The following is a 17,432-nucleotide window of genomic DNA, read 5'->3' on the forward strand; positions in this document are numbered from 1 at the left end:
TGGAAGGGAGAGGGAGGATCTCACAGCGACATCGGGGGAGAGATGTGGGTGGGGGAGGTAAGGGATAGGGGAGGGGTGGGGAGAGAGCGGATCTCACAGCGACATCGGGGGAGAGATGTGGGTGAGGGAGGTAAGGGATAGGGGAGGGGTGTGGACGGGAGAGAGCGGATGTCACAGCGACATCGGGGGAGAGATGTGGGTGGGGGAGGTAAGGGATAGGGGAGGGGTGTGGAAGGGAGAGGGAGGATCTCGCAGCGACATCGGGGAGGGAGGGGAGAGGAGATGTGGAGGGGTGTCAGCAATGGAGGAGGTGGGTGGTCATGGGAGTGGGAAAATAATGGAGCGCTCAATGGATGTCAGAAAAGTGTGCACTAAAATAAAGGCGTGCACGAACAATGTAAAGGCAGTCCGTCCAAATAATAAGAACATCCACACCAAGGAAAATGAATTAGTGAGACAATCACTACTGGTAACCAAAGTCAAAGACCATACATTACAATCTATTCAGTACTGAAGCAAACACTAGGTATAAGGAAAATTCAGGAGTGTTTAATGTTATTTCCTGTACACAAGTGTAAAGGAGAACAAAATAATTGTTATTTATGCTCCAATGCACCACAAAAACAGTAAGATAAAAAGCACAATAAACATAACTACATAATCTATACAGAGTGATTGTATGTCCATAAATTGTTACTAGATACTGGAGAGTCTGTACAGTAATGTGACTCTGACAGTAATGATAAAGTAGTGGTGTTTGGGGATGTGGAGGGCTGGGCTAGTGGGTGGAGGTGTTGATCCGCCTTACTACTTGAATAAGTAACTTGAAGAGTCTGGTGGTCCTGGTGTGGATGCTATGTAGCCTCCTCCCTGATGGGAGAGGGACAAACAGTTTGTGAGCAGGATGGATGGGATCCTTCATGACATTGCTGGCCTTTTCCCAGCATCTTTCTGTATATATGTCTTTGATGGTCAGTAGGCTGGTATTATTGGTGAAGCATTGGGTAGTTTTGACTACGCATTATAGAACCTTCAGCAGATCAGGACAAATGAATATGGCTCAATGTTTTGTTACCTGATGCTGCATGCTTAGTCATACAGCATGTGGTAATGTATTAGGCCATTAACTGTTCTCCTTAGCCATACCATTTACTGCTCTCTTTCGTGTAAGTGATAGGAAGAGAATCTTGGACAAGTAGGAGAGGAAAGGGGAAACAGCTCAGGGAGTGATAAGAGGCAGATGGATGGAATTCATGGGGCAGGTGATGAGACCTGGTAATGAAAGTGGGATAGAAACGGACGAGGAGAACAAATGGGTGGACTGGGCTGTGTCCACTACTCCATCCACAGGCGTTGTCGTTTTCATAACAGGCCATGATGCAGCCCATCAGGATACTCTTCACTGTACATCTACAGAAGTTCCAGAGTTTTTGATGACTTTGCTGAATCAGAGCAAACTTATAAGAAAGTAGAGGATCTGCCTACATGCTGGTCCTAAGACAGTTGATAATACCACCTGATGAGGACTGGTTCATGGTCCTCTGCTTTCTCATGGCAAAACAATACTGTCTTTCATAATCTTATAAACCTCAATCAGATCTCCCCTCAGCCTCTGCCACTCAAGAGAAAACAACCCAAGTTTGTTCAACCTGTTGTTACAGCACATGTCCTCTAATCCAGGCAGCATTCTGATAAACCTTTTCTGCACCCTCTCCAAAGCCTCGATATCCTTCCTATAATGGGAGTAGTGTACCGTCTCTTTACGTTTGACCTACCAAGGTGCATCATTTCACATTTGGCCAGGTTAAACTCCATCTGTTACTTTTTTGTCCATATCTAGAATTTGAGTGACCAAAGTACATGAATTGTATAGAGTATTACCCCTATAGTGGTGACCAATACACAATATTAATGCAGTGATTGAACTTCACGGTGCTTTGGTGCAGTGACTGACAGTCGCTGCATTACAGCAAGTCTGCTGTGTAGTGTGACTGACAGCAACCCAACGATTGATAGTCCACTCAGAGGCCCCGCCCCTGCTCGGGCATGCGCAGTGTATGCCGGATGGTTCCATTGCCTGGTTACAGTGCTGCCATGGAGCCGGGCGACCCCGTTGCCTGGTTACCAAGCTGCCATGGAGCCGGTGAACCCGAACAGGGCCGTTGATTCCTACTTGGAGTATCGGAGGTGAGGGAGCGGCCCCAGCCACCGACTGCCGGGTCACATCTCACAGGTCGCGGCCTGGGTCTCACCACCGGGGCTGGGGACCCGTGAAAAGGGATCGTGGAGCCTGTGGGGGAGGGGGGCAAAGCACTGTACTGTGAGCTCTATGACCCAATGACACAGATTAGGGATAACTTTATGTGTGGGAAATCACGTCTCATGAATTTGATTGCAGTTTTAAAAGAGGTGGCCAAGATGATTGACGAGGGCAGAAGCGAAAATGTTTACATGGAATTTAATACGGCCTTTGGCAAGGTCCCGTATGATAAGTTGGAAAACAGGATCCAGGGTGAATTTGTAATAAAATCAGCTTAGTCAAGAGAGGCAGAGGGTGAGAGTGGAATGTTGTTTTATGAGGTGGGGGGGGGTAGGGATGGTGCTGGAACCTCTGTCTCATTTATATGTTACTAATTTGGATGAGAATGAAGGTGGTATGATTAGTAAGTTTGCAGATAACACCAATATTGGTAGTGTGGTGGACGTGTTACAACAGTCGGTAGATCACCTGGGGAAGTGGGAAAGGTGATTAAACTCAGACTGGTGTGAATAGATGTATTTTGGGAAGTTAAACGGGGACAGCAAATGTCAGGGTCCTGGGAGTGTGGTTGAACAGAGAGATCTTGAGATCTTGTAACTACGAAAGCTGGAACTCAGGTCAGTAGGAAAAGTGTATGGTATTACAACCCCCCAACATTTTCTGCAGGAATTGCTCCCTATGCACTTGTCCATTCATCCCTCCCCACTTATCTCCCTCCAGGCACTTATCCTTGCAAGCAGAACAAGTCCCATACCTGCTCCTATACCTCCCCCCTCACTACCATTCAGGGCCCCAAACAGTTCTTCCAGGTGAGGTGATAGTTCTCCTGTGAGTCTGTTGGGGTTATTTTATTGTATCCAGTCCTCCAGTGTGGCCTGCTGTATATCGGTAAGACCTGACTTTAGATTGGGGGACCACTTCGCCGAGCACCAACACTCCATCCACCAGAAAAAGAAGAATCTCCCAGTGTCCACCAATTTCAATTCTACTTCCCACTCCCATTCCAACATGTCAATCCCTGGCCTCCTCTACTGTTGCAATGAGGCCACACTCAGGTTGGAGGAGCAACAACTTATATTCCGTCTGGGTAGCCTCCAACCTGACATCATGAACATTGATTTCTTGAACTTCCAGTAATTGATCTTACAAGAACCTCTTGATTCTGGCATGGTCCCAGAGAACTGGAAGATTGAAAATGTCACACCATTCTTTAAGATGTGAGGAAGGCAAAAGAAAGGAAATTTTAGGCCAGTTAGCCTAACCTCAGTGGCTGGGTAAGTGGTGCATTCTAATACTATCAAGGTTTCGGGGTATTCAAAAACTAATGCTAAAAAAAGTCAAACATGAGGAAATCTGTAGATGCTGGAAATTCAAGCAACACACACAAAATGCTGGTAGAACACAGCAGGCCAGGCAGCATCTATGGGGAGAAGCGCTGTCGATGTTTCGGGCCGAGACCCTTCGTCAGGACTAACTGAAAGGAAAGATGGTAAGAGATTTGAAAGTGGGACGGGGAGGGGAAAATGCGAAATGATAGGAGAAGACCGGAGGGGGTGGGGTGAAGTTGAGAGCCAGAAGGGTGATTGGCAAAATGGATACAGAGCTAGAGAAGGGAAACGATCATGGGACGGGAGGCCTCGGGAGAAAGAAAGGGGGAGGGGAGCACCAGAGGGAGATGGAGAACAGGCAGAGAGAAAAAAACAAACAACTAAATATGTCAGGGATGGGGTAAGAAGGGGAGGAAGGGCATTAACGGAAGTTAGAGAAGTCAATATTCATGCCATCAGGTTGGAGGCTACCCAGCCGATATATAAGGTGTTGTTCCTCCAACCTGAGTGTGGCTTCATCTTGACAGTAGAGGAGGCCATGGATAGACATATCAGAATGGGAATGGGATGTGGAATTAAAACATGTGGCCACTGGGAGATCCTGCTTTCTCTGGTGGACAGAGCGTAGGTGTTCAGCGAAATGGTCTCCCAGTCTGCATCGGGTCTCACCAATATATAAAAGGCCACACTGGGAGCACTAGACACAGTATACCACACCAGCCGACTCACAGGTGAAGTATCCTTGTGCAGGACTCCCAGAAGGTTAATTTACAGGTTGAGTCTGTGGTAAAGAAGACAAATGCAATGTTGGCATTTTTTTCAAGGGGAATAGAATATAAAAACAAGGAGATAAGGCTGCGGCTTTATAAGACACTATTCAGGCCACACTTTGACCATAAGACATAGGAGCAGAATCAGGCCATGTAGCCCATCGAGTCCATTCTGCCATTTCACCATGGCTGATCCTAAACCCCATCCAACCCTATACACCTGGCCTCTCACCATATCCCTTAATGACCCGACCAATCAGGAACCTATCAACTTCTGCTTTAAATATACCCCTGGACTTGGCCTCCACCGCAAGCTGTGGCAGAGCATTCCACATATTCACTACTCTTTGGCCAAAAAAAAATCCTCCCATTCTAAAAGGTTTTGAGGCTCTGTCCTCTAGTTCTGGATATCCCCAGCAGAGGGCATATCTTCTCCACATCTATCTTTCCTAGTCCTTTCAACATTTGATAGGTTTCAATGAGATCCACATGCATTCTTCTAAATGTCAGTGAGTACAGGCCCAAACCTGCCATACACTCCTCATTTGTTAATCTCTTCATTCCTGGAATCATCCTCATGAATCTCCGCTGGACTTTCTCCAATGACAATACATCCTTACTAAGATAAGGAGCCCAAAACTGTTGACAATACTCCAAGTGCGACCTGACTGGTGCCTTATCTCCTTGTTTTTATATTCTATACCTCTTGAAATATATGTCAACACTGCATTTGCCTCTTTGCCACAGACTCAACCTGTGAATTAACCCTCTGGGAGTCTTGCATGAGGACTCTGAAGTTTCTTTGAACATCTGGAACTGAATTTTCTCCCTATTTAGATAATAGTCTACGCTATTGTTCCTTTTACCAAAATGCATGATTGTACATTTTGCAACACTGTATTCCATCTGACACTTTTTTGCCCATTCTTCTAATTTGTCTAAGTTCTGCTTCAACCACACTACCTACCTCTCCACCTATCTTCGTATCATCTGCAAAGTTTGCCACCAAGCCATTAATTCCATTATTCGAATCATTGACAAACAATGTGAAAAGTAGCCGTCCCAATACTGACACGTGAGAAATACCACTAGTCACTGGCAGCCAACCAGAAAAACCCCCTCCTGCTTGTCAGCCATTCCTCTATACATGCCAGCATATTTTCTGTAACGCCGAAGGATTTTATCTTCTAAAGCAGCCTCTTGCAAGGCTCTTGAAATTCCTTCTGAAAATCTAAATAAAAGACATCCACTGCCTCTCCTTTGTCCACCCTGCTTGTTACTTCGTCGAAGAATTCCAACATCTCCCAAGCAAAATTTCCCTTGACAGAAACCATGCTGACTTTGACTTATTTTAGCATTAGTCTCCAAGTACCCCGAAACCTCACCCTTAATAATAGACTCCAACACTTTTCCAACCACTGTTAGACAAACTGGCCTACAATTTCCTCTCTTTTGTCTTCCTTCCTTCTTAAAGAGTGGAGTGACATTTGCATTCTAGCAGTCCTCCAGGACCACGCCAGAATCAAGTGATTTTTGAAGGATCATGACCAATGCATCCATTATCTCTTCAGCAACCTCTCACAGGACTCTGGGACGTAGTCCATCTGGTTCAGGTGACTTACCCACCTTACAGCTTTTCAGTTTGCTTAGCACTTTTCATTTGTAATAGCAATGGCACTCATTTCTGCTCCCTAATACTCACGGACTTCTGGCATACAGCTGGTATCTTCCACAGTGAAGACTGAAGCAAAGTACTTATTAAGTTCATCTGCCATTTCTTTGTCCCCCATTACTACCTCATCAGAATCATTTTCTAGTGGTCCAATATCGACTGTCAATTCCCTTTTATTCTTTACATAACTGAAATATCTTTTTGTATCCTGCTTTAAATTATCGGCCATTTTGCCCACATGTTTCATCTTTTTTCATTGCCTTTTGGATTTTAAAAGCTTCCCAATCATACAGCTTCACACTCACTTTTGCTATCTTATATAGCCTTTCCTTGGCTTTTATGCAGTCCTTTACTTTCCTTGCTGGCCATGGTTGCCTAACCCTGCCATTTGAAAACAACTTTTTCTGTGGGACATAGCTATCCTAAGCCTTGTGAACTATTCCTCGTACACGTTTTCAAAATTCTCTGACCCTATATCACCTCTTTCTAAAGATGTAATTCCATCTCTTATCAATAGAGCCACACCACTGGCAATGCCTTCTTGCCTGTCCTTTCGATACAAAGTATATCCTTTGATGTTAAACTCTCAGCTATGACCTTCTGTCAGCCACGACTCAGTGATGCCCACAATGTCTACCGACTAATTTCTAATTACGCCAGTAGTTCACCCACTTTATTTCGAATGCTACGTGCATTTAAATACAGCACCTTCATTCTTCCCCTTGTGAATTTTGCCTCTGTGGTACAACTTAATTCTTTCCTTTGTCTATAGTTATATCCAGCTTGTCCTTCCTTACATTCATAGTCCTGGACTAATTTCCACTTGGCATAATTAACTTATTTTATTTAATTATTTATGGTTTTATATTACTATATTTCTACACTATTCTTGGTTGGTGGGACTGTAACAAAACCCAATTTCCCTCAGGATCAATAAAGTATGTTTGTCTGTCTGTCTGTCTGTCTGACACAGCTTTGGGCCCAGTATCTTAGAAAGGATGAGTTGTCATTGGAGGGAGTTCAGTGGAGGTTCACAAGGGTGATACTGGAACTGAAGGGGTTAATATATTAGGAGCATTTGGCAGCTTTGTGCCTGCACTCACTGGAATTTAGAAGAACACAGGGGGGATCTCATTGAAACCTACCAAATGTTGAAAGGACTAGATAGGATGGATATGAAGAGGATGAGGCCTATGGTGGGTGTTATCCAGAACTAGAGGGCACAGCCTCATAATTGAGGGATGATGTTTTAGAACAGAGGTATGGAGGAATTTTTTTAGCCAGAGAGTAGTGAATCTCTGGAGTGCTCTGCCACGGGCTGTGGTGGAGGCCAAGTCTGTAGGTATATTTAATGCGAAAGTTGACAGTTTCCTGATCAGTCAGAGAATCAAAGGATATAGCTGAGTATCAAAACATTAGGGATGCAGAATCAGAAAGGAAAGTAAATACGGTACTCAAGGTGTTGTATCTAAATGTGTGTAGTATAAGAAATAAGGTGGATGATCTTGTTGCACTATTACAGATTGCCAGGTACAATGTTGTGACCATCAGTGAATCGTAGCTGAAGGATGGTTGTAGTTGGGAGCTGAATGTCCAAGGTTACACGTTATATTGGAGGGAGAGAAGATAGGCAGAGGGGTTGGCATGGCTCTCCTGGTAAAGAATGGCATCAAATCAGTAGAAAGTTGTGATGTAGGTTCGGAAGATGTTGAATCCTTGTGGGTTTAGTTAAGAAACTGCAAGGGTAAAAGGAAGTTGATGGCATTTATATACAGGCCTCCCAACAGTGGCTGGGAGGTGGACCACAGGTTGCAACAGGAAATAGAAAAAGTGAGTCAAAAGGGTAGGTAATGTTCTGGTAGTCATGGATGATTTTAACATGCAGGTTGATCGGGAGAATCAGGTTGGTAATGGATCTCAAGAGAGTGAGTTTGTTGAATGTCTAAGAGATGGCTTTTTAGAGAGGTTTGTCACTGAGCCTACTAGGGGATCAGCTGTACTGGATTGGGTGTTATGTAATGAACCAGAGACAGTTAATGAACTTAAAGTAAAAGAACCCTTAGGAACTTGTGATCACAATATGAGAAAGTAAAGTCTGATGTAGCAATATTTTAGTCAAGTAAATTACAGTGGTATGAGAGAGGAGTTGGCCAAAGTAAACTGGAAGGAGCTGCTGGCAGGGATGACAGCAGAGCAGCAATGTTGTGAGTTTCTGTGAAAAATGAGAAAGATGCAAGACATGTGTATTCCAAAAATGAAGGAATACTCAAATAGTAAAATAGTACAACCATGCCTGACAAGAGAAGTCAAAACTATTGTAAAAGCAAAAGAAAGGGCATGCAACAAAGCAAAAATTAGTGGGAAATTAGAGTATTTTGAAGTTTTTAAAAACCTACAGAGAGCAATTAAAAATCATTAGAAGGTAAAAGATAAAACATGAAAGCAAGCTAGCAAAGAATCAAAGTGGATATTAAAAGTTTTTATTCAAATATGTTAAAGATGAAAGAGAAATAAGAGAAATGAGAGTGGATATAGGACTGCTAGAAAATGAGGCAGGAGAAAAGGGTCTGGAGGAAGTTCACAAGACTGATTCCAGGAATGAAAGGGTTATCATACATGGAATATTTGTTGGCTCTGGGTCTGTACTTGCTAGAATTCAGAATGATGAGGGGGCATCTCATTGAAACCTTTCGAATGTTGGAAGGCCTAGACAGAGTAGGTGTGGAAAGGATGTTTCCCATGGTGGGAAAGTCTACGACAAGAGGGCACAGCCTCAGGGTTGAGGGTCGCCCTTTCAAAATAAAGATGCAGAGCAATTCCTTTAGCCAAAGGGTGGTGAATTTGTTGCCATCAGTAGCTGCGGAGGCCAGGTTGTTGAGTGTATTTAAGGCAGAGATCGATAGGTTCTTGATTGGACATGACATCAAAGGTTACGGGGAGAAGGCTGGGAACTGAGGTTGAGGAGGAGAAAAAAAGGATCAGCCATGATTGAATGGCGGAGCAGACTTGATGGGCTAGATGGCCTAATTCTGCTGCTATGTCTTATGGTCTCATGGCGAGAACGCAGGTGTATGAGGTTGTGGGATCTGGGATCAGCCATGATAGAATGGCAGAGCAGACTCGATGGTCTGTATGGCTTAATTCTGCTAAAATGTCTTATGGTCTAACTCTGTGACTTTCAAAAGGTATAGATATGTTGTTATATAATTGGCTTGTCATCCAGATTGTAGGTCACAGAAAAACCATGACTGCAGCAGCATGCTTAAGTAACAGGAAACCTATTTGTAGTGGAATTTCTGTTGGGTCAGTATTATCACCACTGCTTCTAACATGTATTAATGATTTGGACTTGGATGTGTAGGGCACAATTTCCAATCACGGAGATGGCATAAAAAGCAGAGATGTAACGAACTGCGAGAAACGTAATAATATCTTAATGGCAGTATAGACAAGCTGGTGAAATAGGCAGCGAGATGGCAGGTTAAAGTTAAGAATAAGAAATATTAAATGTCACATTTTTGTGGGAAAATGGAAAGCAAGCAACATAACCTAGATGACACCATTCAAAGATTACATATTTTAAAGTGTCAGGGTTGTTGAGAAAGTGGTTATAAGAATGATACACTATCTTGTGTTTGTAAACAGAGGTATAGAATACAATAGCAACAAAGTTATGATACCATAAGACATAGGAGCAGAATTGGGCCATTCAGGCAAATAAGTCTGCTCCGCCATTTCATCATGGCTGAACCTGGATCTCATTCAACCCCTTACACCTGCCCTCTCACCACACCCCTTGATGCTCTGACCAATCAGGACACTATCAACTTGTGCTTTAAATATACCCATAGATTTACCTCAACCGCAGTCTGAGGCAGAGCGTTCCACAGATTCATCACTCTGGCTAAAAAAATTACTCCTTAATTCTGTTCTAAGAGGTTGCCCCTCAATCTGTTGTCTAATTCTGGATACCCCCACCATAGGAAACATCCTCCCCATATCCACTGTATCTAGTCCTTTAAACATTCGGTAGGTTTCAATGAGATCCCCCACATTCTTCTAAATTCCAGTGAGTCCAGGTCCAAAGCTCCCAAATGCTCCTCATATGTTAACACCTTCATTCCAGTAATCATCCTTGTGAACCTCCTTTGGACTCTCTCCAATGATAATACATCCTCTCTGAGATAAGGGGCCCAAAACTATGAACGGTATTCCGTGTGGCCTGACTAGTGTCTTATAAAGCTTCAGCATTATCTTGTTGTTTTTATATTCTATTCCCCTTGAAGTAAACTGCTGATCCTCTCCCACAATATACAGTTTTTTCTGTTCGGACATTTCACAAGACTCCTGCCACCATCCTCAACACCATAACCCATCTTGATGCTGATGGAATCAAGTGGTATGAGAATGATAAAGTTGAGGTAAAAAGTCAGTCACAAACATGTTAAATAACAGACCAAAGTTCAAGCTCAGCCCCTCTTTACCCGTCTTATTCTTATGAATTAATGTTTCATAAAAACAGAACAGATTAAATAATTATTCAGATTCAGATTCAGTTTATTGTCATTTAGAAACCACAAAAGCAATACAGTTAAAAAATGAGACAATGTTCCTTCAGAATGATATCACAAAAACATAAGACAAAACTGACTACACTAGAAAATCCACATAACGTTTGGCAATCCCCAATCCAGAGTCCGGAGAGGCTGCTGCGTATTAATATCGCGCTACCGTCTTAGCGCGTTCCCAGGAAAGGAGCTCCAAATCCACCAGACAAACAAGACCAAAAACTAAAGCTACAAGACCTGCACAAAGCCACATAGTTACAACAGTGCAAACAATAGCATAATTGATAAAAAACAGACTATGGGCACAGTAAAAATAGTCCAAAGATGTTAAAGGACTATAAGTTCAACAGAAATTACCACAGAGTTTCCACAAGTCCCCATGGTCCCGACAGACTCGTCATCCCACGCCGGCGGCAGTCGGGAATACCCCCGCTATGGACTTCCATTGCGCTGCCCGCCTCAGCCTCGCAGACGCAGCACACAACGAAAGCTCCGTTGAACCCAGCCTCGCAGACGCAGCACACACCGAAAGCAACCTGACCGCAGCGGACTCCGAGTCTGTCGAACCTCCGAGCCGAAGACCATCCCCTCTGGCACAGCTTCTCCGAGAACCATCCTCTGCTGAGCGTATTAAGACGGCCCCGCCAACGGCCATCAGCAACACAACCCCAAGGACTGGGGGCCTGTTCTTCCCAGCAGAGTCCCGGACCTCACAGCAGCAGCAGCAGCAACGAAGAAGGTCTTCCTGGAGATTTCTTGATGTTCCTCCGTGCTCCCATGTCAGTTTTCAATCGATTATGATTGCGCACGGCACCCCGCTTCACAAATAACAGATAATCAGCTCCGGAGTGGCCGCTGCAAGCTGCGTCACGATCTTGGAAAATTAATTAATCTAATTGAAACCTACCAAATATTGAAAGGCCTAGAGTGGATGTGGAGAGGATGTTTCCTGTACTGGGGGGAGTCTATGAGTAGAGGCACAGCCTCAGAATACAAGGACATCCCTTTAGAACAGAGATGAGGGAGAATTTCTTTAGCCGGGGGAAGTGAATATGTGGAAATCATTGCCACAGGCAGCTGTGGAGGCGAAGTCACTGTGTATATTTAAAGTGAAGGTTGATATGTTCTTGATTAGTAAGGGCATCAAAAGTTACAGGAAGCAGGCAGGAGAATGGATTTGAGAGGGATAATAAATCAGCCATGATTGAAAAGTGGAACAGACTTGAAGGGCTGAATTGCATAATTCTTATATGTCTTATAGTCTTATGGACAAATAGATTTACATAATAAAAAGTCAATTGTGTTTCTGAGTCAAACTTCAGCTGACAAGTTATTTCAAATAGAATTGGTGAAATATTTTATAGTTGTCCAGCAGATATGAACTGGGGAGACAAAAAAAATGAGCTAAGTGGAAGAATAGGTAAGGTAACCTTGATAAAAGGGATGAAAGAAAGGCAATGAATAAGAGACAATTGATCCATTCCATAAAACAAAGAGTTTCTTATGGATAAATCAATATAGGTGGAGCTACTAAAAGCCAAAAGTTGTACCTTACTGATGTGAGTTGTTCACTGGCCCCAATCACCAGTCTCCTGACCTTTTTTATGTCATGGACCTCAGGCTGGAAACTCCTGGGATAGAAAATAAATCAGGAAATGAAAGAAAGCTATTTCAGTGAGTATGGTGGTCTTCAGACTTAATTTAAGATTGGCAAATTAAATGACCAAAAATAGTTGGAATACCACATAAAAATTGATAGAATAAAAAGTAAACACGAGGAAATCTGCAGATGCTGGAAATCCAAACAACACACACACAACACTGGTGGAACACAGCAGGCCACGCAGCATCCATGGGAAAAGCACTGTTGACATTTTGGGCTGAGACCCTTTGTCAGGACGGTGCTTCTCCTATGGATGCTGCCTGGCCTGCTGTGTTCCACCAATGTTTTGTGTGTGTAGAATAAAAAGTGCTTAGTTCCTTGTAGATTCCATATGTTTTGACATCCTGAGAAGTTGCCAGCCCACCTGGTCTATGTCAAACCATTAATCTGCCTAGTCCCATTGGCCAGCACCCATACCATAGCCCTCCATACACAGCCCATCCATACACCTATCAAAATTCCTCTTAAATATTGAAATTGAACTCACATCCAGTACTTACGTTGGCAGCTCATTCCACACTCTCGGCAACCTGACTGAAGAAATTCTCATTCGTATTCCCCTCAAATATTTCACCTTTCACCCTTAACCCAGGACCTGTAGTTGTAGTCTCACCCATCCTCAGTTGAAAAAGCCTGCTGCATTTACCTTTGGTGGTTCATTTTGGTAGGTCAAATATGATGGCAGAATATAGTATTAATGGTAAGACTCTTGGCAGTGTGGAGGATCAGAGGGATCTTGGGGTCTGTGTCCATAGGATGCTCAAAGCTGTTGCGCAGGTTGACTCTGTGGTTAAGAAGGCATATGGTGCATTGGCCTTCATCAACCATGGGATTGAGTTTAAGAGCCAAAAAGTGATGTTACAACTATATAGGACCCTGGTCAGAATCCACTTGGAGTATTGTGCTCATTTCTGGTCACCTCACTACAGGAAGGATGTGGAAACTATAGAAAGGGTGCAGGGGAGATTTAAAGGGATGTTGCCTGGATTGGGAAGCATGCTTTATGATAATAGGTTGAGTGAATGCAGCCTTTTCTCCTTGGAGGGATGGAGATTTAGAGGTGACCCGATGGAGGTGTATAAGATGATGAGAAGCATTGATGGTGTGGACAGTCAGAAGCTTTTTCCCAGGGCTGAAATGGCTAACATGAGAGGGCACAGTTTTAAGGTGCTTGGAAGTAGGTACAGAGGAGATGTCAGGGGTAAGTTTTTTACGCAGAGTGGAGAAAGCTTGGAATGGACTGCCGATGATGGTGGTGGAGGCGGATATGATATCCAGACTCCTGGATAGGCACATGGAGCTTAGAACAATAGAGGGGTATGGGTAACCCTGGGTAATTTCTAGAGAAAGTACATGTTCAGCACACCATTGTGGGTTGAAGGGCCTGTATTGTGCTGTAGATTTTTTATGTTTCTATTTGCAAATTAAACATATTCATTATCAGCCTGAGCCAACTGAGCTTTCTTCAGAGGCCTGCACCATTAATAAAAAGCACCAGCAATCTTTTTTACAAAAAGAATGAATACATTTTTTATTCATTAAAAAAGGGATATCTTTAAAAATACTTAAAAATATAAAAGAATGTAAAACAGAAACTGCAAATGCTGGAATCTGGAACCACAATTTGTGGAAGGAACAGTTTGCAGGTCAAACAGTTGCTGTTTTACCAGTTGAGTTCCTCCTGCATGGTGTTTGTTACTGCACATAAAACATTGACACAGGTTTAGCATCATTACAGTCGGTTGGGTCGGTGAAATTCATGATCTGCATCTCAGATACATTGTTCTTCAACTTCAAAAATTTCAAGTTCAAGTTTAATTGTCATTCAACCGCATGCATGAATATGACCAAACAAGACAGTGTTCCTCTAGGGCCAAGGTGCAAAACCCATTAGCAACAGTCACACACAGCTCATATAGTTATGTTAAAAATATATCCAAGTCCATGAGTGGCATGGCCTATAGATTAATTGTACATGGGATGTTGCGCTGTAGCATTGTTTCTGCAAGAACAAGCATGCAGCAGTTCCTCATCATGCTTGTGCAGCCACAGACAAACACAATCCAGTCTGTCTTCAACAAAGTACACACTGGAGGGCAGCAAGGATGGGAACCGCCAGTCCTAACTCAGCACAGAATTTAGTGCGCCAGCTGTGCCTCTGCCTCCCACACCGCTTCCGGCATCTAATAAGTTACTTTCAATAACCCATGAAACATTTTATTAACTATTGGAAACAATCCAACACCTCTTCTGTCAATCATGTGAAGACATAATATTCTTTAAACCTAGCTATGGTCCTAATTTCTATTGATTGATTGAACTGGTGACAAGAGCCTTATTTTGTTACTTACTTTTTCTTTAGGATTGTTGGTGAGGATGATGGAGGGACCCTGTTTTCACCAGAGGAATATGAGAGGTACAAGATAGAAGTGCTGCCAATAAGATTACAAAATCGCCTTTTTGTTAGCTGGACATCACCCAGTGGGATCGACTGCAAATTAGTTGGCCCAGAAACACTCTGTTTTTGCCGGCACAGGTAGTATTTTAAATATTTTTTGTTTTATTGTTCTTATATTTTTAAACTCAGTGTATCTTTTGGGTGAGTGATTTCATTCTTGTATCTCTCAACATTTCAATCAAGCTCAATAGGCTAAATTCAATAAGCACTTTCACAGAAATTAGATGTGCCGGATCCTGATTCTTGACTGGATGCCCAGTCAAAATAATAGGTTCACTTGACATTTTAAATGAATTTTATAGGAGTACAATTGAGAGCACCCTGACAAGTTGCATCTCCATTTTGTATGGTAGCAGCTGAACATTGGACCATTAAATCCCTGCAAAGGACAGTGAGAACAGCTGAGACTATCAGAGGGGTCTCTCTACCAGCCATTGGGGACATTCATCAGGAGCACTATGTACACAGGGCCCTCAGTATTATCAAGGATCCCACACATCTATCCAACATTCTCTTTGACTTTCTACCATCAGGCAGGAGACTCCGATGCATAAAAACAAGAATGGTCAGGGTGGGAAGCAGTTTCTTCCTTCAGGCCATTGAGCTTCTGAACTTCCTGCCACATTTGAAGTGTCACCGTAATATGTTCTGTACCTGACAATATTTAATTTAAGCACTTTACATTGTTTATTTATGTGTAATTCACCTGTAGATTTTATTGTGTACACCCTGGTTCAGAGAAACATTGTCTCATTTGAAGGTATACATGTTTATAGTTAAATGACAATAAACCTGACTTGACTTGGCCTATTCCAGACAAACATTGTCTCAGTTGATGGTATACATGTAAGGCCATAAGACCATAACACATAGGAGCAGAATTAGGCCATTAGGCTATTTAATCATGGCTCATCCTTTTATTCCTCTCCTCAATCCCATTCCCCGGTCTTCTCCCCGTAACCTTTGATGCCATTTTCAATCATGAACCTTCAATCTCTGCCTTGAATACACCCAACGACCTGGCCTCCATGACTGCATCTTGTAACAAATTCCACAAATTCACCACCCTTTGTCTAAAGAAATTTCTCCACATCTGTGTTTTGAAAGGGCACCCCTCTATCCTGAGGCTGTACCCTTTTGTTCTAGCCTTGCCCAGCATGGGAAACATCCTTTCTTCATCTTCTCTCTCTAGCCCTTTTAACATTCGAAAGGTTTCAATGAGATCCCCCCCCCATTCTTCTAAATTATAGGGAATTCAGATCTAGAGTCATCAAATGTTCCTTGTATGATACCCTTTCATTCCTGAAGTCATCCTTATGAAATACCTCTGAACCCTCTCCAATGCCAGCATGTCTTTTCTTAGATGAAGAGCCCAAAACTGTTTAGAATACTCAAGGTGCAGCCTCACCAGTGCCTTATAAAGCATCACATTCCTGCTCTTGTATTTAAAACTTCTTAAAGTGAATGCTGATATTGCCTTTGCCTTCCTCATCACCAATTCAATCTGCAAGTTAACCTTCAGGGTGTTTTGCGCAATGATTCCCAACTTCCTTTCCATCCCAGATTTTTGGATTTTCTCCCTGTTTAGAAAATAGCCCACACATTCATTTCTACTACCAAAGTGCATGACCATGAATTTTCCAACATTGTATTTCATCTGCCACTTTCTTCCCCATTCTCCTAATCTGTGTAAATCCTTCTGCATCCTAACTGTTTTCTAAACACTACCTGCCCCTCCACTAATCTTTGTATCATCTGCAAACTTGGCAACAAAGCCATCTATTCCATCATCTATATAATTTATATACAGTATATAAAGAAGTGGTCCCAACACTGATTCCTGTGGAATACCACTAGTCACTATCAGCCAACCAGAAAAGGATCCTCTTATTTCCACACGCTGCCTCTTACCAATCAGCCAATGCTCTAACCATGTTAGTAACTTTCCTGTAATACCATGGGCTATTAACTTGGTAAACAGCCTTAAAGGCCTTCTGAAACTCCAAATATACAACTTCCACTGCATCCCCGTTACCTATCCTACTTGTAATGTCCTCAAAGAATTCCAGCAGGTTGCAGGCAAGTTTTTCCCTTAAGGAAACCATGCTGACTTAGTTCTATCTTGTCTTGTGTCACCAAGTACTCCATAACCTCATCCTTAACAATTGACTCCATCTTCCCAACCACTGAGGTCAAGCTAACTGGTCTATAAATTCCTTTCTGCTGTCTTCCTCCTTTCTTAAAGGGTGGAGTGACATTTGCAATTTTCCCCTTCTCTCGCACCATGCCAGAGTCCAATGATTTTTGAAAGATCATTGCCAATGCCTCCACAATCTCTAAAGCTACCTCGTTCAGAAGCCTAGGATGTAGTTCATCTGGTCTGGGTGACTTATGTGCTCTTAGGTTTTTCAGCTTTTTGGGCACCTTCTCCCTTGTAATAGTAACTGCACTCTCTTCTCTTCCTTCACACACTACAACATCCGGCACACTGCTAGTGTCTTCCACAGTAAAGACTGATGAAAAATACTCATTTAGTTCATCTGCCATCTTCTTATCCCCTGTTATTATTAACTATATGTATATAGTTAAATGATAATAAACTTTACTTGGCCTGTTTTGGAGGAACGTTGTCTTGTTTGATGGAAAACATGTACGCACACAGTTAAATTATATTAAACTTGACTTGACTTGGCCTGTTCTAGAGGAACTTCAT

General features: G+C 42.8%; 1 protein-coding gene across 1 annotated transcript in view; it reads left to right on the top strand.

Moving 5' to 3' along the window:
• The first annotated feature begins 781 nt into the window (after window positions 1-781).
• The window catches only part of fam221a (family with sequence similarity 221 member A), a 50,510-nt gene continuing 33,859 nt past the window's right edge, over window positions 782-17,432 (top strand). The window contains exons 1-2 of the mRNA XM_059944934.1: window positions 782-2,187; window positions 14,624-14,797. Coding sequence (XP_059800917.1) covers window positions 2,135-2,187; window positions 14,624-14,797 — 227 coding nt within the window. The 5' untranslated portion in view covers window positions 782-2,134. The remainder of the gene's footprint in view (window positions 2,188-14,623; window positions 14,798-17,432) is intronic.

Source organism: Hypanus sabinus, chromosome 20 (genome assembly GCF_030144855.1).
Source record: "Hypanus sabinus isolate sHypSab1 chromosome 20, sHypSab1.hap1, whole genome shotgun sequence".
Taxonomy (NCBI): Eukaryota; Metazoa; Chordata; class Chondrichthyes; order Myliobatiformes; family Dasyatidae; genus Hypanus; species Hypanus sabinus.